We start from the raw sequence: 26,007 nt of genomic DNA on the forward strand, positions 1-26,007 counted from the left end.
AACTATGATTAATCTAGAAGTTGTTTAATCTTTTTCCAAATAACTGAGAAATGATAATTAGTCCAAGATTCAGAAAAGGAACTATCCACATCTTGGAAAGCAAGTACATTTTTTTTTTGACATAAGGCAGAAGTTCTGCAGACCTCCATTGCATTAGAACGACTTAGAACAACTTTTGTCTTTGCAGACTCTGCTTCCAGAAACAAAAATGAGATTGAGGGGACTTCATCTCTGAGATAGAATCTTCTTTATTTTCTCTGTGAGTCCTTGAGAGATGGGAAACTTGTATTCTCTTCTTAGTCACTGCACTTTGGAGAATAGAGAACCAGTCAAAACTGGTGTGTGTGGTGGTTACCCTGCAAGTCTTAACATAGTTTTCTGTTAACTTGTCAACAAATTTGTGTTGTGTGCCAGCACGAAAATAAAATGGCAAAATGAGAAAAATGGAGTATAATAGCAAAGGGACAAATGACTTGTGTTATTGGTTAAGACCACAGCCGCATTAGAAGGCTGCAGTTGAAAAGGCACTTTGAGAAAGGTACCATCAGGCCAGCCCTTACAGTGGTGGAGGTTAATCTCTCCCGGGCCCAGCTACGGAAGCTATAAGCCTGGAAAGGGCTTGTGTCCAAAAAAAATCAATTTCTAATTTGAAACAAAATCATTTTTGACTAACAGGGGTTCAGAACCCATTACTTTTTGCTGTATAGTCTGCTGACATTTCAGCACTTTCTGTTGTGCACAATGAATCCTAATAGTCATTTTATAATGTTGCTATACCAATCAATTTAACCAAGACAAAGCTGTTACAATTCTGCAAAGTTTTCAGAAACAGTTTTCACTCACGGTTTTATTTTTTTTGTTAGCTTTTTTCCTTTGTGTTTGTGGGGAGGTGGGGGGGAGGTTGTTTTGTTGCAGTGGAAAAAAAATAAACTTTCTCATTTTTTTAAGAGAGTTTTGTTTTAAGGTGTTCACAGGAATTAACTTTTTTTTTTTTTTCTACTTATAAGATTATCATGTAAGGAGTGTCTGGGTGGTTCAGTCAGTTAAGTGTCCAACTCTCCAAGTCAGCTTGGGTCATGATCTCAGAGTCATGAGATCAAGCCCCCAGTCAAGCCCTGCACTGAGCATGGAGCCTACTTAAGATTTTCTCTCTCTTCTCCCTCTCTCCTGTGACCCTCCCTGTCCCATTCATGCACATGCACTCTATCTCTCTCTCTCTCTCTTTTTTTTTTTTAATATTTTATTTATTTATTTGACAGAGAGAGATCACAAGTAGGCAGAGAGGCAGGCAGAGAGAGAGAGGAGGAAGCAGGCTCCCCGGTGAGCAGAGAGCCTGATGCGGGACTCGATCCCAGGACCCTGAGATCGTGACCTGAGCTGAAGGCAGCGGCTTAACGCACTGAGCCACTCAGGTGCCCTATCTCTCTCTTTTTTTTTTAAAAAAAAAAAAAAAGGAGGATCGTCATGTATTTTTCTCTTTTTTTCTGATATTTCTCTTTTATTCTGATATGGAGCCATTGCCAAATTACAGTATAGCTGATCATTGAGGAGCTGCAGCTGCCCGTCTGAGTCCTTCTGCTCATGGCAGTGCCAGTATGCGCAGATCACACAACAGAGCAGTTACAACAGCGGCCTTTCCAGTGGCGCACAGCCAGATGGGAGACCGGCTTTACAAGTGTGCTGCAAGGGGTTTGGACACCCTGTCTAATGTAAGACCGGTAACCTAGCACTAATTGCCTCAGTCACACTGCTTGGTTTAGTGGCTCCTTAATTGCTTTCCCTTCTTTAGTGTGTCTAAATTTTTTAACCTACTTTTCTTCTTTGTTTCTTTTGTTGTCTTTAATCATTAAGTACCACGTAGGATGTTTACTGCAGGACCATTAATCTTTATTATCCATCCCTTATTCCTCTACCTTTTCTGTCCTCCTCACCATTCTGTCAACTTTATTGATACTAAATATATAAAGAAAGACCTGACTCTTAAGAAAAGACCTTTGCGGTGGCGGGGGCAAGGGGGAGGAGTGGAAGGGAGGAATAGTGTGGCTGGGGGATGGACATTGGGGAGGGTATGTGCTATGGTGGGTGCTGTGAATTGTGTGAGACTGATGACTCACAGACCCATACCCCTGAAGCAGATAATACATTATATGTTAATTTAAAAAAGAAAGAAAGAAAGAGAGAGAGAAAGAAAGAGAGAAAGAAACAACCTTGAGATCACAACGATGTGTACAGTTTTGTCAGAATCATACTTAAAATATAATTTGTTTTTCAATCATCAGTGCTTGGTATATTCTATTTTAGTTGCCTTTATTGAGCTATGTGGAACCAGGAGACATTACTTAGGAAAATCTAAACTTGAGTCAAGAACTTTTAAGCCAAAGGCACAAATCTGGAAACACAACACTGTTCATTCCTTTTTTCCTCCCTACTCAGCGGTGGTTGTTTTTTTTGTTTTTATTTCCCTCTCCTAGCTTGCCTCCAACCACCCTTTTCTTATCAATCACCGATTCCCTTTCATAAGAGCCCTCCAAGCTAAGGGCATTTTTTTTTCTCTGTGATGCTGACAGGCTAGCAGAGGCCGTGAGGCCACTGAGCAGACATGTTCCAGAATCGAAATGTTAGACCTCAGGACTTGGCATTGTCCATTTCTAAGCGAGGTTGCAAAGCCATCCCAAAGCTCCCTGCTACAGTTAGAGCTATGCCTGTTTGTTCCTTCTCCATGGATCTTTGAGTCTTCTTAAAACTTCAAGAGAGGCTAAACCTAAAGTAATTTGGATTTAACTGATGGCATTGACCATGCCCCCCATTTTGTCTTTGGGCTTTTTTCGGCTATATAATATACAGCAGCTATCACTGGTTGATGGCCCCTGAGGAGCTCTGAAACACATTTTTCTTTTACTAGAAGAGGATTATTATAGACTCATCTGAAATGAGAAATAATCTTGAAACTCCTAGTTGTTCCTCTAAATAAGCCTGTGCTTGCAAGGTTACGAATGTTCTTTGTAGTCCATGATGGATTAATATAGGTGACGATGTTAAAGAAATAAACAAGTTGGAGTATCCAAAGTTTAGAAGGCAGTTCCACTTTGCCTCTAAAGAAAACTTATTTGTTTCTTTTATTATTAATATAATCATTGTTGGATGTTTAATCATTAGAAAAGGTATCACACGATATTACTTCTGATTCTGAGAACTCTGAGCTAAAAGATTTATTAAAAGTTGATGCCTTTATCAACAGAACACAGAAGAAAGGAATAGTATAGTGCTATGCATAAAACCAGATATATAGATTAAATTGTCCTGCTCAGTCCCCCTCCCTTTTTTTTAAGATTTTATTTATTTATTTATTTGACAGAGAGAAATCACAAGTAGGCAGAGAGGCAGGCAGAGAGAGAGGGGGAAGCAAGCTCCCCGCCAAGCAGAGAGTCTGATGCGGGGCTCAATCCCAGGACCTTGGGACCATGACCTGAGCTGAAGGCAGAGGATCAACCCATTGAGCCACCCAGACGCCCCTGCTCAGTCCCTTTTAAAAAGGAATTCAAGGGACGCCTGTGTGGCTCAGCCAGTTAAGCCACTGCCTTCAGCTCAGGTCATGAGCCCAGGGTGCTGGGATTGAGTCCCACATTGGGCTCCTTGTTCAGCAGGGGGCCTGCTTCTCTCTCTGCCTCTGCCTGCAGCTCTGCCTGCTTGTGCGTGCACATGCTCTCTCTCCCTCGCACTCTCTCTCTGACAAATAAATAAATAAATAAAATCTTTAAAAAAAAAAAAAAGGAATTCAGATGCAAGAGACCAGCATTAAAAGTTGAAATTGCGGGGCGCATGGGTGGCTCAGTGGGTTAAAGCCTATGCCTTCAGCTCAGGTCATGATCCCAGGGTCCTGGGATCGAGCCCCACATCGGGCTCTCTGCTCAGCAGGGAGCCTGCTTCCTCCTCTCTCTCTACCTGCTTCTCTGCCTACTTGTGATCTCTGTCTGTCAAATAAATAAATAAAATTTTTAATAAATAAATAAATAAATAAAAGTTGAAATTGCTGTATATGAAATATTTTCCCTTAAACCAGAACCTCTACATTTCCCATTCTCTATAATAGACTATTATCTCAAAATACTTTATAATTTACTAATTTTTTATATTTTGTGTCTTCTCTCACTAGAATATGAACACTCTGTGGCTTACTGTTGCATCCCATAACAACATTGCTTAACATGTAGTAGGTACTTAATATATATTTCTTGAACGAATTGATATAACATGATAGATAGACAGATAGATTTCTCTTTTTGTGACTTTGCCCATTTCCCAGCCATAAAGATCTGATCAGTTAGACCTTAGGATCTCAGTACCTACAGTAATTAAGAGAAGTGTACGTGCTTGTCCCTTCAGAGTCTTTATGCTGATTGATTACAGTGCCAAAAAGCTTGGTAGAGTGCAGTCTTGAAAACAGCACAGCCTTGAGAATCAAGAAAACTGGACGGTTTTTAAATTTTTATTTTATTCTGATTGAGATTTAATTTACCTACAGTAAAACTGCATAGATCTCAAATGTACAGTTTGATAAACTTTGACAATTCTATACACCATACAATTAAGATCCAGTACTTTTCTGTTGTTCCTGTTGTTGTTCACTCATGTTCCTTTCTAGTCCTTCCCTCCCAAGGCCTCTCTCCTGTGTTTGCACATGGCTGCCTTCTGTATCCTCACATGGCCTTTTCTCTATGAGAATACATCCCAAGTGTGTCTCTCCCCCGGCCCTTTTTTTTTTTTTTTTTTAAGATTTTATTTATTTATTTGAGAGAAAGAGCATGAGCTGGAGGAAGGAGGGAGAGAGAATCTAAAGCAGACTCTGCACTGAGTTCCAAGCCCAATGTGGGGCTTGATCCCACAACCCAGAGATCCTGACCAAAGCCGAAACCAAGAGTCCACTGCTTAAGGGACTGAGCCACCTAGGCACCCCCTGTCTCTCTCTTCTTTAGAGACAAAGGATCATATTGGATTAAAAGCCATCTATATGACCTCATTTAGCCTTAATTACATCTTTAAATGTCCTGTCTCCAAATACAGTCACATTATGAGGTACAGTGAAAGTAAGGACTTCAACACATGAATTTGGGCAGGGTCAGGGAGCACAATTCAGTCCATAACAACTACTTTTTTCCCCGCCTTTTTGCTTTTTATATGTTTTTCTTATCTCATTATACTGCCTAGAACTTCTGTTACAATGTAGAATAAAATGGTAAAAGTGAACTTCCGTAAGGAAACCCTGATCTCATAGGGAAAGCAGTTCCCACCATTTAGTATGATTTTAGTTGTAAGTTTTTTGTAAATGCTCTTTATCAGGTTAAGAAAGTTCCCTCCTCGTTTGCTGAGCATCTTTATCATAATGAGTGTTGAATTTCATCAGGTCTTTTTTGTGTACCTATTGAAATGACCATGCATTTTCTTTTTTTTTTTATTTTGTTAATTTGATGAATTACACTGATTGGGAGATATTGGTATGTCATATCTCTTTGGTAATGACCTTGTCAGGGTTTGGTAACAGAGTTATGCTGTGTCATAAATAAGTCAGGATGTCAGCAAAAATGGCAGAGTAGGGACTTCCAGAAGCGCTCCCCCCACCACCTTCAACTCCCAGAAATACTGAAAGTACTGGCAAAACTGCCAGAATCAGCCTTATCAGAACTCTGAAAGATAGTGAAAGATTAATAAAAATCAAGCAAGTGCTTAGCCAGCAAAAAGGCCACTGAAACATAGAAGGAGAACTTTGTGGAATTTTAAGTTAGCCTTGTCCCATCCCCAAAGCTTGCATGGCAGCATTCTTGAAGATGGCATCCTGACTTCCAGTATGAGCATCTGGTCCCAGAGAGAGCAGAAGAGATCTTGTTCTCAAGGAATTGTGTTTGTCTCTTTTCACCTGTCTATTCCCTAAATGATTCACACAGGGTTTTTCCTAAGCCTGACCTCTCTCAGGACAGAGAAGCAACTACACGTAGGACATTGCTTGTAAACATTAAAAACCAAATGAACACACCACTGATGCCTGACGTAAAAAAGTAATAGTTGAGCCAAACAATAGACACATCAAAAAGCCAACAAATTAGACAACCATGGATGAAATGGATGAATTCCTAAAAAACACACAAACTACCAAAACTGACTCAAGAAAGATAGGAAATCTGAATAGACCCAAACAGGTGAAGTAATTAAGTCATCAATCAAAAACCCCCCAAAAAAGACAAACCCAGGACTTGAAGCAGATGGCTTTACTGGTGAATTCTACCAAATATTTAAAGAATTATCCTGAATCCTTCTGGAACTCTTCCCCAAAAACACTTCTTCACTTATTCCAGGCCTCACTCTGATGCCAAAGCCAGACAAAGACATTATAAGAAAAGAAAACTGCACATCAATATCACTTGTGAATATAGATGAAAATCTCCTCAATAAAATACTAATAAAACTGGATGCAGCAGCATATTAGAAGAATTACATACCAAGTGGGTTTTAGCTCAAGAATGCAAAGGTAGTTCAACACACAAAAACCAGCTGGTGCAAAAATCACATTATCAGGAGAATGAAGGGGAAGCACGTCTGGCTGGCAGTCCATAGAGCGTGCAACTCTTGATCTCAGGGTCATGAGTTCAAGCCCTGCATTAGACTCCATTGCTGGGCATGGAGCCTACTTAAAATTGAAAAAGAAAAGAAGAAATTATGCTAATTGAGAGAAGCAAGACACAAAAGGCCATATGTTGCATGATTTTACTGATACGAAATATCCAAAACAGGCAAAGCAGATTTATGGTCCCAGGGACCTAGGAGAAGAAAATGGAGAATGGCTGCTTCATTGTTACAGGGTTTTTGTCTGAAGTGATAAAAAACATCTGGAATTAGGTCATATGATGGTTGCACAACATTGTGAATGGACCTAATACCAACAAACTGTACACATTAAAATGGCTAAAATGGCAAATGTGTATTTTGCCACAATTTAAAAAAAAATAAATGAGGTAGTCTTTTCCCTCTCCTCTGTATTCTGAAAGAGGTTGTGTAAGATTGGTATTGTTTCTTCCTTACATGTTTTATGGAATCCACCACTGAAACATCTGGCTTGGAGTTGTTGCTTTTGTTGTTAGCATTGATGGTGATGGTGTGTGTGTGTGTGTGTGTATGGGTTTTCTTACTTTGGATTTTTTATTTCTTTAACAGATATTGGACTACTCAGATTTGTCATTTCTTTTTGTGTTCAACTTTGCTAAATTTTGCTTTCCATAGGATTTGCTCATTTCATCTAAGTTGTTGATTTTATTGGCTTAAAATTGTTTACAACATGCCTTTTCTTTAATGCACTTAACATCTGGAGTGATATACCTCTTTCATTCCTGGTATTGATAATTTTTAATTTTCTCTCTTAATCAGCTTTGCTAGGGGGTAATCAATTTTACTGGCTTTTTAAAGAAAAATAACAACCTTTGCTTTTTGTTGATTTTTGTCTAGTATGTGCTTGTTTTCTATTCCATTGATTCTTGTTCGTATTTTTATTATTTACTTTATACTAATTTGGGTTTAATTAGCTCTTTTTTCCCTAGCTTCTTAAATTGAAAACTGAGATCAATGACTTTAAATCTTTCTTCTTTTCTAATATAAGTATATAAAACTATAAATTTCTCTCTAAGCATTGTTTTAAGCTGCCTCCCACAAATTATGATAAGTTGTATTTTCATTATCATTCTTGTGTTAGCAAGACTAAAGCACCAGGAATGCTTGTCTGCTGATCAGAGTGTAAATTTATACAACCACTTTGGAAAACAGTTTTGCATTATTTATTGAAGATAAAGAACAAATACCCCATATCCAAGATATTCCATTTCTAAATATATATACTAGAGAGAATCTCATACACACAGTAATTAACTTACAAATATGTTCATAGCAGCTATATTTAGTTGGCTAGGCTAAAATACGGTAACAAATAGAAAAAATATCAACGGCTTAAGAAACGAGAAGTTTCTTCCAAGATCACCTTGAGTATAGAGGTTAGCAAACTGTTCATGGCCAAATCTCGTCCAATGCTTTTTTTTGTAAATAAAGCTTTATTAGAATACAGCGATTTCCCTTTTTTATGTATTGTCTGTGGATGCTTTCATACTTCAATAACAGAGTTGAATAGAAGCGCAATGGCCCACAAAGCTAATATATTTACTAAGTGGCCCTGCCACAACAGGTCAGCAAGAAGTAGGAAGGTACAGAGTACACATGGAAGGTTTTATAGAATAGGCCTGAAATGGCACATAAAACATCTACTAGTTTTCCAGCCTCTGAGCATATAATATCTACTAGTTTTCCAGCGGCTGACATGGGGCTCGATCCCACAACCCTGAGATCATTAGCTGAGCTGAAACCAAGAGTCAGACACTAAACCAACTGAGCCACCCAGGTGCCATGTGCACTTTTATTTTTAAAATGCGTATGTTGTCTTTGTGTGTGTGTGTGTGTGTGTGTAAACAGGTATGGAGTTTTATGAATATGCATAACTGTATGTAATTGTTGGTATACTTAATATGAAATCAAATTTTGTAGAAGAAATGAGTATAATTAAAAGCTGATATGTTACTTCCCAGAAACTTAATAAGGAATAGCACTTAAAGAATTAAGAAAAAGGAATAAGCTTGTCCTATGTCTTAGACCAATCATTCTCAACTTTTGGGGTGTCTCATGCCTTTTTAGAATTTGATGAAAGCTATGGCCCCTTTCCTTAAAGAGTAATGGGCACACGTACACACATAATTGTGCCTGCAGTTATGAGGGAGTCACACGTTCATGAAGTATATCCATGGATTCCATAGGAGTCCCTGGGCCCTCTGTTACAATTCCTTCTTTAAGTTGTCCTCATCAAATGTCAGTTATCCCAACTAAACTTTTGATAGAAGGATCAAAACCATAAATAAGACTAATGTTCAAGTCTTCTATAATAGTGATTGCAGAGATAATTATATTCTTTCACCAGGCATATCTTTTTCCCTCACCTTACCCACAAGTCCCTCTCAGTTGTTTCTGCTCCTGTTTACACATTTTAATTTCCCCTCACACCAACCAGGACGCTACCTAGACAGTTGTAGTAGGAATGAGCCGCTTCACCTGCCTCCGGTCTCTCTGTCCCGCTCTATTCCAAGGTCTGCCACAGAAGTAATCTCTCCAAAGACCAGCTGGGTTTTTTTAATTGTGTTTGTTGCTGCTGTGTTGTATTTTTGAGGCCAACTAGCACAGTGTTTAAGATTAGTTTGCAATACAAAGTCAAAACCCAGCCTCGTTCTTACTAGCTGTGTGATACTGGACATTCTGCTTGACCTTTCAGTTTCTACTTCTTTATCTATAAAATGAGGGCAATAATATAATTTAAGGACTGTTGGAAAGAATAATGAGATAATGCATATAAAGTGATTTAAAGTGATTAGCAAAGTACAAGGACATAATGATGCTCAATAAATATTTCCTGAATATATTAAATATTTAGCCTCAGGGTTTTTAATTGAATACTTTTGCTAATTCCATGCTCTTTATTCCTTCCTATCAAAATACCACCTCCTGCATCAAATCTTCTTTAATCCTACAACCATACATGATCTCTCCCACTTCTTAATTTCTCAGACTTGTCGTACTGTTTATTATGGGGGAATAGCCTAAAAGTAGAACTCTGGGATCAGATTATCTGGACATGAATATTGTCTCCATCACTTAACTAGCTTTGTGACCTTGGGCAGGTCCTGTAAGTCCCCTATGGCTTATTTTACCTATCTGTAAATGAGATGTTAAAATAGTATCTATTGCAAAGGGGTTTTATGAGAATAAATATAACTAACTTCTAGAAATAGCAAAACTAGAGAGAGAGAGAACTAGAGGAGGGATAGGAACAAAACAGGAACTTTGGGGAATGAGGAAATATTCTGAAATCAGATTGTAAAAAGAAATAAGTCAATCCCATGAAAATTTTTAAAAATTATTTATTTGAGAGGGAGAGCGTGCACAGGGAGGAGGAGCAGAGGGAGAGGTGAGGGAAAGGATCTCAAGCAGACTGGGTTGTGGTCATGCTTTCATAAGCTGTATAAATTTACTACTGTTTATCAAGCTGGTAAGTTTAAGATGGTTAAATTTTATGGTATTCAAATTATAATGAAGCTTTTTTAAAAGAAAGATAAATGGTATATGGCAGAGGCTTAGAGCAGTACCAGGCACATACTAAGCATACCATATCTATTAACTGTTGTCACCTTATACTGCCTTGGGTTGTGATTCTTTACCAGGTTGTTCAGAGTATCTCATGTTCTTACTCTCTCCCGTCTTCATTACCGTCCCCTAAACTAACTCTGAACTTAATCCTGATACCAGCCCTTGCTGATCATTAGGTACTTGGTAAATATTTACTGATTGGTGCACTGCATGTACTGAGGGAGTTTGTGTCTAGTATGAAAATATATTGGTTTGGGTTCAGGGTCCCACGGGTTTGTGTATACAAAGAAGACTGAATTGTGGATTTAGGTAGCTAGTCTTTTACATCTATACATAATAGAGAACAGCCAGTATTGAGTATAGCTTTTGAATACCAAGGATCATGGTGACCGTTTTGATGCTAATCTCTGCACATAGAAGACTCTTGCTTTCTGTGGGTCTGATTTTTCTCTGATAACACTGAGTTCCTGTAGTTTTCCAGGAACCAGAAGAAAATTGTGAGTGAGATTCTTACAGTCTTGCAAGAAAAAGACAGGGATGTTTTGTGCTGTTTGGGAAATAATATTAGGAAGGAAGAGGAGGAGAAAATTATTGTTATTAGATAAAATAATTAGAAAACAAACAAAAACTAAAAAATCTTTCTTCCCATGCCATCTTATTTAGCACTCCAGAGGAGAAAAATAATTATTAACTGAACATTGCTTGTTAGAAAAGAACAAAGACCAAATCAGCCCTGGAATGGATAGGTGAACATCTTTTCCAATCAGACACTTGTTTTAGCCCAGTGTACAGGTCTTTGAAAGAAGCATTCAAGATTTCTGTCTGCCTTGAAAGTTTTAGGGGTAAGAGCAGTTTAACTTGGGGGATTTGGAGATACAAAGTGCTGGACTCAGAGAGACGAAAGATGTTTTCTTAGAATGGTTAAAGGGAACAAAATAAAGCAATTACCTTCTTGGTCATTTTCACAGTAAACTCAAACCAGCAGGAAGATGACAGGCCATCAGGTTTAAAAACAAAATCAGTAGCCAGTCTGTTATTGCACAGAGGTACTTTTTTAAAATAAGATACTGTGGATCTCTGATTTTACAAAATCAAAACAACCCACTGAGTTTCCCATCTGCCATTGTTTCATTTCAGAGGGAAAAAAATAGCTTACTTTTAAAGCTTAGGGATTTTGGAATGTCTAATATATTGCTCAGAATGGACTTTTCCATTTCCTTTTATTGAATGCCCAAATTAATTCTTTTTATTGTTCATACAGGAACAGTGGCAGGAGTTAGAAAAGATGCATCCACATCTCCTATAACAATAGGAAGCCAAAAGGAGCTTGGAATCACAAGCTCATCAGCGCTGCAGCACGACTCTTCTCGGTAAGCCTCAGGGACTCTTTGGTTTAACATTCTCTAGGTAAGAGCCTTTTGGGGGGCAGGGAGTCATTTAATAAAGGAGTGGAAAAGTCTTGACGATTCTTAAGAGCTGTTACTCGAAAGAGGCCTTCTTTGGAAGCATCTAGATTTGGCCAGGTTGATCGCATGGAGCTCTTTCCTTTACCCATGCCTCACCTTAATTGAAACCGGTAATTGGCAAGGATTTCCAGAAAAACACAAAGCTAATCCTATCTTTCATCAGAAAATGTGCTTCACAGCAGGTCTTTCCCAGTTTGTCGCAGAATTGTTATACACTTGGACTTTAAGTTTAACTAATTGAATTCATTGATTCTGAAAATTATGGTGGGTTTTGTATTACAGGTTTTTTTTTTTTAAAGATTTTATTTATTTATTTGACAGACAGAGATCACAAGTAGGCAGAGAGGCAGGCAGACAGAGAGAGGAAGGGAAGCAGGCTCCCCGCTGAGCAGAGAGCCCGATGCGGGGCTCAATCCCAGGACCTTGAGATCACGACCTGAGCCTAAGGCAGAGGCTTAACCACTGAGCCACCCAGGCGCCCCTGTATTACAGTTTTAAGGTTCTGTCAACGTTTATCGATACCAGAGACATTTGAAGAGTTAAGAATTTGCTCAGACTTTTCTGGAGTCAGGAAAAGAAACACATTATTAAAATTTTTTCACATCCAATAAGCCACCCACCTATTACGCATTTAAGGCTGATTATATAAACAGCAACACCGAATGGGCTTAGTTTCAGCTTTCTTGGGAATGTGCTTGTTTGAGCACTTAAATTCCCAGCATCTTATCAGAAGAATGTAGATTTCAAGACTTAATTTTAATTATAAAGAACTTTTGGGAAATAACCCTAACACAGAGGACAGTAAGGACTGCCATCTATTAGGCACCTACTGTGTATCCACCCATGTATGGACTGTCTGATTTAATCTTCATCAGAGCCTTAGGAAGTGGTACTTCTATCATTCTCATTGCCAGAATTAGGAAACTAAGAGATTGAGTGACTGGCCTAAGGTCACATAGCTAATAAGACGTAGAACTAGCTTTTCAGACTCCAAAGCCCATTATCTTAAATACTATAATAGTTGACAATGACAACCTCCGTATTTTGAAGGTGACCCACAAGCAAAAAAAAAAAAAAAAATTATCTAGTTTACCACATTCTTTGTCCATTACCCCTTTCTTTTATTTTTAATGCTGCCCTTATTAGCATTTTCCAAGTACCCACATTGAGCTGTCAGTTCTGAAATGTTGAGGGTCGGGGGTCCCTCCTTGAACCACTCGGCATTGCGGCTGAATGCTTGTGCTCAAAGAGGATCCATCCCAATCGCCTTGAGGGCTTCCTCTGGAGAAGTTATGGGTAAAGAGGAGAAATGATCTGGATTTTCTCTCTTAGTGAATTTTTCTACTGAAGATTAAAGCAAGCTCTTTAACGCTACTTTAATGTGTTTTTGATTATTGCATTTCAGTTTAGAGAGAAGCATGAAAAAGAATAAAATGTTTCCCCAGTAAGAGTTTTGTAGAACATTCTCAGCACACATTTTCTGAATGGACCATATCAACTTCGTACAGTTTTACAAGCCCACGTTAGAATTGCTGTGAAGACTCATATTTATGGACCTTAAAAAAGAGATTCTGTATCAGTTAGTTCTTAATACTGCAAATCAGCTAAATACAGATTTGCAGAGGTTTCATAAATAATGAGTACTTGGCTAAATAAAACAATGTGTAACACACTGGATTTCATCCTTAGAAGTGCCTGATGGCATATTATAGGTTTATTATACAAAGTGCAGAGTTGAAAAAAAAGATTCAGTACTATGAAAATCAGTTACCAGGAGGGCACAGTGGTTGCTTTCCAAATTTCAGAATCAGGATTATTTGAATTATTCTTATTTCAAAGTGTAGAAAAGGCATTTTTTATAGACTACTTTTCAGTTACATGCAAACTCTTAATGCAAGACAAAACTCTGTTTATTCTTCATCCCAACAAACCTTTGGACTTACTGAGAAGAGTAAAAGCCTATCCACCTTATATTCCCAGAATTTCCCAAACTTGGAAAACAGGATGGGGGTGGGACAGATGGTGGTGGGAAATAGGTTTTCCTTTGTTCTCTGAAAAGCGTTAACACCTCGGAAGAGTCCTATATTGTCCCACATGCCAGTGATAAAACCAGGCGTGGCAAAGTCATCTTTCTCATTCACAATGTGGGCTGTTAATTGTTCTCTCTGCTGCCTGTCAATATAATGTGAAATTTTCATTCCCCATTCAAGATGGGAAAAGTTGTGGCTGAAAATGTTAACATTTGCATTTTTATTTGTTGATTTATTTAAAGGACAGCCTCTCCCGCAGCAATCCATCACTCGGTGACACCCCAAATATGAATAATGTATTGTAGACTTGCGGTTACAATGTGTAATAAGTGCTAGAGACAGTAAAGGAATGTTAACTATGTTGCAAATGTAATATTTATTGACTCATAAAGTTTATTGCTTTGGAGGTTCAATAATACTGACCATAGGCCATTAATATCACTTATCCTGATTTTAGCTGGGCACCTTTATATGTAGAAATATTCATCTATCTCATGCTAACAAAATAAATAGGTAATTTACAGCACAAACAAAGAGGGCTTTATAGTTTTCTGTGCTGAGAGCTGCATCGCTTCTTTCTCTTCATTCACTTCTGGCCTCCAGCATTGATCACACACCCCTGAGCTGTCCAAGAGAGAAACCACAATAGGCACATTGGCACAAGAGGATGGAGCTGCTGAACCAAAGGGGGCCATGCATTTCTGCTTGCCTGAAACAGGCAATGCCTCCCAAACCCCCATCATATGGGCTTTTCTCCCTGTCATTCTGAACACCTGGTGAGGAAGTGCACCTTTGAGCGGAAAGTTCAACAAATACTTCTCCTGCCAGGACGCTGGGTCAGAGTTTATAGATTCTACTGGATCCTCTGGTCTCCAAGGTGAAACCAGAACTGGCCAGTTAATTTGCTATGAGCACAGCTGTTACTGATAATTAACCCTTTTATACCTTCCAGAATTTGGTATGTCCATTGCCAGCAATAAAGATCATACAGGAAATACCTGACACCCAAAGCAAAAGAAGTAATGTTAATTAGCAACCATCAGCTGTAATTGTCATTCCCATTAAGATGCAGAATTAAGTATTTCTTCGTTATAAATAACCTTTCTAATTGTACTTGATGTATGCCAATTTAATCAAAAAGTATACTTGCAACAGACCGATATTTGCATTAATGTAGCTTTGGATCTTCAAATCTTTTATTTCAAATTTGGGGAGAAAAAGCATAGTACAGCTGTATATCCTTTATATGTGGGGATTTTTTTCTATCCGGGTTTGGAGATCTAGAACATTTTATATTAAAATGAAGACAGTATCTTCTGGGATTGTTCACTGAAACAGAAATCTTGTCACTTTTTAAAATATCAGTAAAGTTTCTATGTTCCAGTCATATGATAGCTCAGTGGTAATTGTTCCAAACTGATAAACAGAGGCAAATAGCAGGCCTGCAGCACCAGGATTACATTCTAAGGCCCCGAAGTAAATGTTACTGAGGCTTCTTTTCTCTGTTGTCCCCTGATATATGAGAGTTAATGCTGGTACTCTTGCCCTCGTGTGTGTGTGTGTGTGTGTGTGTGTGTGTGTGTGTGTGTGTATGATGTGAAGAAAGAAAAGCAGATCTCACCAAAGCATACCAAATTACTGAATTTGGGGAACTGGAGATATAGATGGACTATTTCTGGGTAGTACTGCTCACCTCTCTACTCTAGCTTTTTTCAAAAAGGTTTTTCACCACAATGCAGAGTTGGAAATTTTGCTTTTTTTAGAGAGGGCATGTGCTCACCTGCATGTGGGGAGAGGCAGAGGGAGAGAATCCCAAGCAGAATCCTCCCACCCCTGCCCCAAGCACAGAGCCTGACACAGGACTTGATCGTATGACCCATGAGATCAAGATGCAACCAGAAGCCAAGAGTCAGACACTTAACCGCCTGAGCCACCCAAGCACCCCCAGAGTTGAAAATTCTTATTTTCTTTCATTTTGTTGGTTTTTTAGACATGTTGGAGAGGGGTGATTTTGTGGAGCTTGCTTTTTGTTGAGGGAGGTAAGAAAATATTTAAGTATGTATTTCCAAAGATTTAATAGCTTATTTGGGGGCTTTTTAAAAAATAGCCTAAAAAATAACTTAATTTGATCTTTTGTTAAAGACTGTGGTCCTTTGCTTTCAAACTATATGCTTAATTGTCCTGAAAACTTAGCTGTAAGTTTATAAATTGATGAGCTCTCCATTGTGCACATGCTTGTGCCATCATGCTCACAGACAACTGTTTGTGCACGGCGGAACTGAAGCTTGTAGAGACTTGCTGTCCATTGAGGTGGAGACTGAGGGACCACACTCAGAATATTGGACCACATTACACTAATCCAGGCTGGAGGAATCCAAGTACCCTGCAGTCTAGAACTTAAACTTCTGTCTTGAAAACTGTATTTTTCTGTGTCTTTGGAAGAATGTCTGTCTTTTTAGATCCTCTGCCTATTTTTTATTCAGACTGATTTTTTTGGTTTTGACTTGCTATTGAGTTGTAAGAGTTCCTTATATATTTTGAATATTAACCTCTTACTAAATAGTTTATAAATATTTTTTTCAGTTTGTGATAATTTCCTTTACAGTTTGATCCAGTCCCATTTGTTTTTACTTTTGCTTTTGTTCCTTGAACTTTCAGTATCTTATCCAAAAAATCATTTCAAAGACTGGTGTCAAGGAGCTTTTTTTTTTGTTTTCTTCTAGGAATTTTCCAGATTTTATAATTAAGTATTTAATCCATTCTCAGGGTTTTTTTTTAAATATCATGAAAGATGAGAGTCCAGTCTCCTTCTTTTCCGTCTGAATATCCAGTTTTCCCAGAACCATTTATTGATGAGACTGTCCTTTCCCAATTGTATATTCGTGGTGCCCTTGTTGAAAATTCATTGATCATTTATGCTTTGTTGTTGTTTTTTTTTCCTGGGTTCTTGATTATGTTCCATTGGTTTGTGTCTGTTTTTATGGCCAATACCATACTGTTTGGATTACTATAACTTTGTAATATAATTTGTAGTCCAGAAGTGTGATGCCTCCAACCTTGTTCTTTTTCCTCAAGGTTTTAGCTATTTAGAGTCTCTTGTGGTTCCTTATGAATTTTGCAATTGTTTTTTCCATTTCTGTGGAAAATGCCAGTGGAATTTTGGTAAGGCTTGCATTGAATCCATACATCACTTTGGGTAGTATGGTTATTTTAACAATATTAATTCTTTCAATCCATGGAGATGGTATATCTTTCCATTTATTTGTGTCTTCTTCAATTATTTTCATCCATGTTTTATAGTTTTCAGTGTACAAATCTTTCACTGCCTTGATTAAATTTATTCCCAAGTATTTTATTCTTTTTGATGCTATTATAAATGGAATTTTTTCCTTATTTCCTTTTTGGTTAGATCATTATTGGTATAAGTAGATTCAACTGATTTTTGTATATTGATTTTATATCCTGGAACTTTACAGAATTTGTTAGTTCTAACCGGGTTATTGTTGGTGTTGGTGTTGCTTTGTGTTTGGAGTGTGTAGGGTTTGTCTACATATAGAATCATATCATTTGCAGAGTTAATTTTACTTCTTCCTTAACTACTTGGATGGCTTTTATTTCTTTTTCTTTACTTATTGCTGTTGCTTGCACTTCTAGTACTTTGTGTAATAGAAGTGACAGGAGCAAGCCCTGTACCAGACCACAGAGGAGAAGCCTTCAATTTTTCCCTATTATGATGTTAGCTGGGGCTTTTTATAAATGGCTTTTATTGTGCTGAAGAGATTTTCTTCTATATTCAAGGGTTTTTGTCATGAGTGGATATTGAACTTTTCAAGGAAGACATAAATTGCCAACAGGTATATGAAAAGATGCTCAACGTCAGTAATCATTGGGAAAATGCACATGAAAACCACAATGAGATAGTCCCTCACACCACTGGGATGGCTATTTTCAAAACGATGGAGGATAACAAGTACATAATGGTGAGGATTTGGAGAAAAGGGACCCTCGTGCATTGTTGGTAGGAATGTAAATTGATACAATTACTGTGGAAAACAGTATGGAGGTTCCTCAAAAAATTAAAAATTGAACTACGGGGCACCTGGGTGGCTCAGTGGGTTAAGCCGCTGCCTTCGGCTCAGGTCATGATCTCAGGGTCCTGGGGTCGAGTCCCGCATCGGGCTCTCTGCTCAGCAGGGAGCCTGCTTCCCCTCTCTCTCTCTGTCTGCCTCTCCGTCTACTTGTGATTTCTCTCTATCAAATAAATAAAATCTTTAAAAAAAAAATTGAACTACTGTATGATCCAACAGTCTTCTTCTGGGTATATACTCAAAGGAAATACAGTACCACAAAGAGGTGTCTGTCCTCCTATGTTCACTGCAACATTATTCACAGTAGCCAAGATATGGAAACAACCTAAATGTCCTATCAGTGGATGAATGGACTTTGGAATAATATTCAGCCTTTAAAAAGGAGATCTGCCATTTGTGGCAGATGGCATGGATTAAGCTGGACGACATTATGCTAAATGAAATAAGCCAGACATAGAAATACTTCATGATCTCACTTATTTGTGGAACATAAAAAGTTCAAAGCATAGAAGCAGAAAGAAGAATGGTGGTGACTAGGAGTAGGATGGTAGAGGAAATGAGGAGATAGTGGTCAAAGGGAACAAAGTTGCCATACTGTAGGATGAATACATCTAGAAATCTAATGTACAACATGATGGCTATAGTTAATAATACTGTATTAAATATTGGAAATTTGCCAAAAGAATAGATTGCTAGTGTTCTTACCACCCTTTTAACTATATAATTGAAACTATATGAAGAGATGATATATTAGTTTGATTGTAGTAATCATTTTACTTTATATGTATATCATTAATAATTTCCTAATATTGAACAACTCTTCCAAAAAATCATTGTATATTTTAAATATGTATTTGTATATTTTAAATATATTTAATTTTAATTTTTAAGTGGGTTTTTTTTTTCATCTCTATTTTCATCTTAAGTAACTTGACATAGAAATTCAGTTGCTTCTAGCACCAGATATGATGATATAACTCTTCAAGACCTTGAACAACGGTCATGTTGGTCATTTGCTGTGCTGTGAAGAGGGACAAACATTTCTTCATTTGTCCCTCTTTGTTCTTTGTGGATCATCAACCAAGGCCTTAGCATCTGGGCAGTTCAAGCATTGTTTAGTTTCTAATCTCAATTTCCCAGTAACCATTTAGATTATGTAGAAGGAAAAATCATGTAAATATGCTGTTCCTGATTGTAAAAAATTATCTCTTTTATCCCTGACAAAAAAAGTTCTGGATTGGCAACATAAGTATGTTAAGCAACATATATCTATCATACTATTAACAAAAATATAATGCTGAAAATAATAATTACCAGTTCACAATCCTTAGCATAGTACCACAGTGTTGACAGAATGCTTCTAACCTGCATTTTCTTATTTAAATTGCACCCAAACCCTGAAATAAGTAGTAGTAGTACCTCATTTTACAGCGAGGAAATGGCAACTGGAACTGTCCATAGTCACACAGTAATGAAGCAGAAAAGAGACCCTGAACATAGTTCTTCTGATCCCAGATTTTAGTGTTTTTTCATTCTTCACTATTGCCTAAAACTTGAATTTCAGGTCAAGGTGTTGGCACTAAGCTGATAAAATTCTGGTATAGAGTAGGAATGAGACAAACTTGCCTTAAGAGTTACAGTTTATTTTTATAACTTGACAGGAAGAAGCGGGTCATTCAAGAAAAAGAGAAATGCTGTGTTTCCATTACGCACAACAACCAGATTGCAGCATTTTCTTGCACTTGTGCCTAGAATCCTCACTGCAACAATATTTTTTTTCTCATCTGTAGGTTCACACAAATGGTTTATGTACTCAACTAGATTCCCTTCTGTGCCTAGCACACAACAGTGTGTCATTCTCCCAGGGTAGAGAGAGGGGAGCTACACTAAAATTCCAAACCCCAAATTAGAGCCCACAGGCACTACCTGAGTTTATGTGGTAGTTGGAATAGCAGACCTCACTGCCTCTATATACTTGAGTATGTGACTGACGGCCATAAGTGACAGTAATGGCCCACTCTTCATTGAATGTCTGCTGTATATCAGGTAATGTGTTGGGCATCTACAGATATGTCCATTTAGAATTATATGTTCATATAAATTACATGGCACTGTAAAGCTCTCTTTAATGGCTACTAAAACTCAATTGCAAAATATTAGATAAAATTTCTTTTTAGGTTTTTCAAAATGACTTCCTAAAATGTGGGCTGCAAGGCTAAGAGCTGTCATTTTAGCTTTATGTGCCCTCAGAGTAAGTTTGCCCACCACACACAATCAGAGTAGCATTTACTGTAACTTTTCCATTTTGAGTCTTTTGTAAATAAAAACAAAGCCTAATGAAATGACACACACACAAAATGATGACAGTAAAAAGGAATAGTCTGAAAACTTAGAAAAGAATGTGTTGAATATGTAAAAGAAAACATGAAGTATAATGTGCCTCTCTGTCTTCCATCTTTAATCAGAAGGATGAAAAGCCCAGCCATTCAAAAGGGGTTTTACTTAAGTTGAGTTGATACTTTGAAATTCCCTGCCAGCAGGGGCATTACTCCCAAGAACAGTTGAACACATGGAAATTCTTATGTGTTTGATGAAAAGATATAGCTTTTAATTAAGCCAGGATATTGTGTTGTTACTGTAATTCCCACTGTTAAAAGCCATTAATATAATCATCCATTCCTCTGACACACACTGTTATACTGTGTATAAGTTTAAAAAACAGAAACAAACAGGCTCCGTAGAAATTTAGAGATAACATAATTCCAAGAAATGAATTCAGCTTGAGGAAGCTTGTCAAGACATTCTTACCATAGAAAAAAAAGTACTGCACAAAAAAAATATACATTCAAACAGCTGATGTTTACTAGTCACTTAGATTCGGGTCCCCTGGCTTCAGGAATTCTAAGTTCTGGATGAAGGAGTTGTAAAAGCTCCTTCAGTATTCACAGTTTCCTATATTTTCCAGATATCCTACAGTGATGTATTACTTACATAATTTTTAAAACAATATTTAAAAAGAAAGCAAAGGGCACATATTAATAGGAGGTAAATCCATTTCAAAATTTTTTACTCTACAGTTTCAAGTATTTCCAAATACCCTAAGGTTCACCTTGGAACGTATGACATAAATATGTTATTTCTTTGTCGAGCCAGCAATAGGTGAGGATTATGCTTCCTTGGTGTGTCTTCTCCAGGGTACTGAACGCTGAAAAATGGTATGATTAGTGACATCTGTTCAGAATTGCCAGTTCCCGTTATCATTTCACAGTGTTTATCCTCATGAACTGCTGTTTTAGAGTCATTCGTTTGCTCCAAGGTCACCAAATTCCCTGCACTTCAATGTTAAGAAACATTTGTTGAGTGTCACTTAGTGTTCTAGGCAGTTCAGTGCTTTTCTAAAATTCTTTCATATACGTCACCTGACCTAATCCTCAGAATCATGAGAAAATAAAGCTCAACGAGGCAATTATAGGACAGTCTAGAGCTCAGGTGTAATAATTATTAACACCTGGGTTTATAGACCTAGGTTTGAATGGCTTTGAACAAATCATTTAATTTAATCTATAAGATGGGGATAATACTGTCTCCTCATAGGCCTGTCGTGATGATTAAGCAAAACAGTTTACAAGGAGTACTTAGCACACTCCCTGTATATCACTAAATAATAGTTGTCATTGTAGAACTTCCCAAGATCACACAAGCAATAAGGAGCTAGGATTTGACCTTGCTATTGTAATTCCAAACTCTATGTGTGTTCCCTGACAAAAGGTTGGGAATAGGATTAAGAAGTTGGCAACTGGGTTGTATTTTTTCATTTTCACTATGCAGACATGTTTGTAAACATGCCTTTTATTTTACCTCTCTAAGCATGACTTCTCGGATGAAAAGAAGAATTTTAATAATTACCTTGAAAATGTGCTCAGAGTATTAACTTTAGGTAAGCAAAGTTAATTTGGTTAGATAAGCACCCTAATTTGGTGCTGGGCCATAATGTGCACTCAGTCAGTGTTCACTCCTTTCTCTGTGGGAGAAGGAGAGATTCCAACTCCCCGCTGAGTAGGGAGTCATAGGAGGGGCTCGAACTCACAACCCTGAAACTACGACCTAAGCCAGAATCAAGAATCAAACGCTCAGTGGACCAAGCCACCCAGACACTCCAGTGCAAGGATTTCATTTATTATATTCATTGCTCTACCCTTGTCCTAGGAGAAGGCCTGGCACATAACAGACATTCATTCAATAAGAATGAATGAATGATCACAAAGTAATCATTTCCTTTTCAGTTTTCCAGTTCATGGCATTCTTGTAGAAAATGATTTTCCATTAGGTCTCCTTCACATCTGCAAAAGAACCGTGGGTTGGTGCCCTGCTCAAACATTTAATCGTGCTTCTTTTACTTCCCAGAACTTCTTGCATTTTCATTGACTTTAAGGTGTTCCTGTTTTGTAAGGATTGAAAGATGTCTAGTTTTTTAGGAGATTTTCAAGGAGCAGATTCTCCATTGTGAGTGGTTTCAACATGTTCTTTATATTGGGATTTGATTGCTTGGACAGTATCCCATGGGTCTCTTCACTTAGCTATTTCTTTGCTTGTGTTCAGCCATAGCATACAACTTCTAAGCCTCTGCTTTGGACTGTGGCTACTTTGTTGTTCTGGTTTCATCAAGTTAAAATCCTTTCATGCAGACAGACATCATGGCTTAGAGGAAGGGGCATAAGTACTAAAGGCCAAAGATCTGGATTCATCCAGCCTCCACAACTAACTAGCAGCAAAACCTTGACAGAGTCCCTTGACCTTCCCTCTCAGGCTGAGCCTTACCCTTTGTTTAGACAAAAATCAAAATGAAATCATATGCATCTTCCTCTTGATTTCAGAGTAGTTAATACATTTTGAGAATAAAATGAGAAGTAAACATTTTCAAAAACAAATAAGTGATTTCAGAATAACATGTTTTAAATATCCCTTCAAAACCTTTGGGTTTTGTGCTTGCCAGTAGTTTGGAAACATTAAGTAGATAAACGTGGTACCCATCATTCACAGCATGGTGCAAAGCAATTATATGGGTATCTCTGACCTTCCTAGTTGAAGGGGACTGGATGCAATTTACATTTCTAGAGATTATGGTATGTGAACATGTGTTTACTGAGGGTTTTTCCTTTTTAATGTTTAAATGAAACCACGTCTGGAAAACATCAGATCTTACTTGCAGGAGGATGCCCAGAGAAAAACAAGAAAAAAGTTAACAACCTCAAAGTCCAAATTGAAGTCATTAGCCACCTGGAAAGAGGTGACCATATCTTAGTATAAGCTACCTACTCTGCCTTAGGGAAAGAATGGTCAGGATTGTGCGTGAGAGTTCCAAAATCACCACTGAGTAAATCAAAGACCTTATACTTATAACGGAGAAGACAGACAATAATGTAGTTAATGGTCACTGACCATTGCATCTTAGCTCAGCTGGATCTCTTTATATACTGTTTATATATTTAAATATATTATATATATACACACACCACTTTAAATATGTTTAACACTTTTTTATTTGAGTATAGTTGATACACAGTGTTTCAGGTGTACAACATAATCAACTTCTCTGTATATTATGCTATCCTCATCACAAGTGTAGCTACCATCTGTCACTGCAGATCACTATCACTTTACCATATATGTTTCTTATAGTGAACCTTTTATTCCTGTGACTTACTCAGTTCAGACCCGGAAAAACCTGTATCTCCTCTCTTTCACCCATTTTGTCCATCCTTCCACCACCGCTCCCCCTCCCCTGACAACCATCAGTGTGTTCTCTGTATTTATAGGTCGGATTCTGCTTTTTGTTTGTTTATTCATTTGTTTTTTAGATTGCACATATGAGTCATATGGTATTTAATTTAGTCTGACTTATATCACTTAGAATTATACCCAGTAGGTCTTATATTGTTGCAAGTGGCAAGATCTCATCCCTTTTGTGGCTGCACAATATGCCTGTGTGTGTGTGTGTGTGTGTGTGTATACCCACCACATCTTTTATATCCATTCCCCTAGCAGTAGATAGCTGCTTCCGTATCTTGGCTATTGTAAATAATGCTGTAATAAACAAAGGGGTGCATGTATCTTTTCAAATTGGTGTTTTCATTTTCTTTGAGTAAATAGCCAGTAGTGAAATTATTGAATCATATGGTATTTATATTTGTAATTTTTTTGAGGACCCTCTATGCTATTTTCCACATTGGCTGCATGAATTTGCATTCCCACCAACAGTACACAAGCTTTCCTTTTCTCCACATCCTTCCAGTACTTGTTATTTCTTATCTTTTGTATTTTAGCCATTCTGACCAGTGTAAAGTGATCCTTCATTGTGGTTTTGATATTTAACAGCTTTCATATTTTCTCCATAAACTATTTGCTTCTCATATTAATGGAATATGATCCCCCCAGCCTACTTTTCTTTATTTCTTTTTTTTATAATTTCTTTAAAGATTTTACTTATTTATTTGATGGACAGAGATCACAAGTAGTCAGAGAGGCAGGCAAAAAGAGGAGGAAGCAGGCTCCCCACTGAGCAGAGAGTCCAATGCAGGACTCAATCCAAGGACCCTGAGATCATGACCTGAGCCGAACACAAAGGCTTATTAACCCACTGAGCCACCCAGGAGTCCCATACTTTTCTTTACTTCTTATGGAGAAATTTATTTTAACATTTTGTATTTTCTGTAATTTTTTATGAGTTTAACCACAAAAATTAAGAGATGGATATACATGAAAATTCTTTGGAAAGAGTAAAGGGAAGCACATGAATATTGTTATTTTCATTAGTCTTAAGAGTTCTGGATACATCATCACACCAACCATCCTTCCTAATTTACCTTTTAGAGAATTTCAGTAAGCCATTTGGTGTATAAATCCTAATATTATCCAAAGAAGGAAGATTCCACGTTGATCTTGAAGCTCTAGCGTAATTGCCCAGTGCATTACGTATTTACTTATCAAGACTTCATTGATTTTTTTTTTCTTTCATGGGTGCATACTAAAGTAAGACTCTTACTGAGAGTGAGAATCCATCTTGGTTGGAATGTAAGTCTCTTGGCAGGCAAGGGCACAGTGATTATTGTTTTACATATGAGAAGCTGTTTCTTTCTTTGGGAGCGCTGGGGTATTCTGAGATGGGTTGTAGTTTCTGTTAGAACAGGGACCCTGCTTAACAACCTGTCACAGGACATGGGCCACGGAAAACCAGAGCCCATTGTTAGAGCCTAGAAGAAAGGCCCCAACCTAATAAGAGGACAGCAAGCTAACAAGCCTTATATACAATTGCACATCTCATAAAAGTCTTATATCCACTCGTGTTTCTTAACATACATGAAGAATTTGTCCTTTCTAAATTTCGACAGTTTTAGAATATTCTGGATAAATGCTTATGTTTAATAATAGTAATGTATAAGGAAAGTACAATAAAATGATGCCTAGCCAGTGGGATTATTTTATAAATGTTATGCATTAGATAAACGATGCAAACAAGTTGTCCCTTAGGGATTTTTCTTTTTTCTAGGGCACTGAATAACCCTGAGCAGGCACTTTGAAGAGTCAGGTTGAAAGCTAGAGCTGAAACACCATGCTAGCCCATGCTGAGGGGAAGGATATTCAACTTATTTCTTGTTGAAGGCAGTCTCTTCCCTACTCCCTGGAAGAACTCTCCCATCAGAAGTCCCCACGATCATATACTTAGCTCTTGGTGTGACCTGATGAAACCTAGAAGTAACTTGCCTTGGGACACCTACCCTACCAGATGCAGATTGGACTATTTACCACAAATGGCATACTGTGTGGACTTCCATTAGAATGCTTCTGAATGTTCTCCAGGAATGAAGTAATTCCCTCCTGCTCGGGTAGCTGGAAGTACTGTGCAAGCTAGCTCAGAGGAGAATCCTCAGTTAGTGACTTCTCAGCGCTATGTCTGCTGCCTTCACAGTCTCAGCTCAGGACTGAGAAATCTTCTGCTCCTAAAATAAAGCTTGTCTGTAGACCAGTTGATACAGCTCACTGCCTGTAGATCCTGTCTTCTAGGTTTGGGGAAGAAGTGGACTGGTAGTAGAAGAACCAGATTCTGGTAAAAGCTGAGGTGTGGCATCATCTCAGGGGTGGATCCTAACTGTAACATAAACCACTGATTTACACAGGAACAAGCTTAAGTAGTGGCAGAATTAA

General features: G+C 37.8%; 1 protein-coding gene across 5 annotated transcripts in view; it reads left to right on the forward strand.

Moving 5' to 3' along the window:
- The window catches only part of KIAA1328 (KIAA1328 ortholog), a 322,870-nt gene that overhangs the window by 259,187 nt on the left and 37,676 nt on the right, over positions 1–26,007 (forward strand). For all 5 annotated transcript variants that reach the window (XM_045065526.1, XM_045065527.1, XM_004752260.3 and 2 more), the window contains one exon: positions 11,483–11,591. In XM_045065526.1, coding sequence (XP_044921461.1) covers positions 11,483–11,591 — 109 coding nt within the window. The remainder of the gene's footprint in view (positions 1–11,482; positions 11,592–26,007) is intronic.

Source organism: Mustela putorius, unplaced genomic scaffold (genome assembly GCF_011764305.1).
Source record: "Mustela putorius furo isolate JIRA1106 unplaced genomic scaffold, ASM1176430v1.1 tig00003858_pilon_pilon_pilon, whole genome shotgun sequence".
In the NCBI taxonomy this organism is placed as follows: Eukaryota; Metazoa; Chordata; class Mammalia; order Carnivora; family Mustelidae; genus Mustela; species Mustela putorius.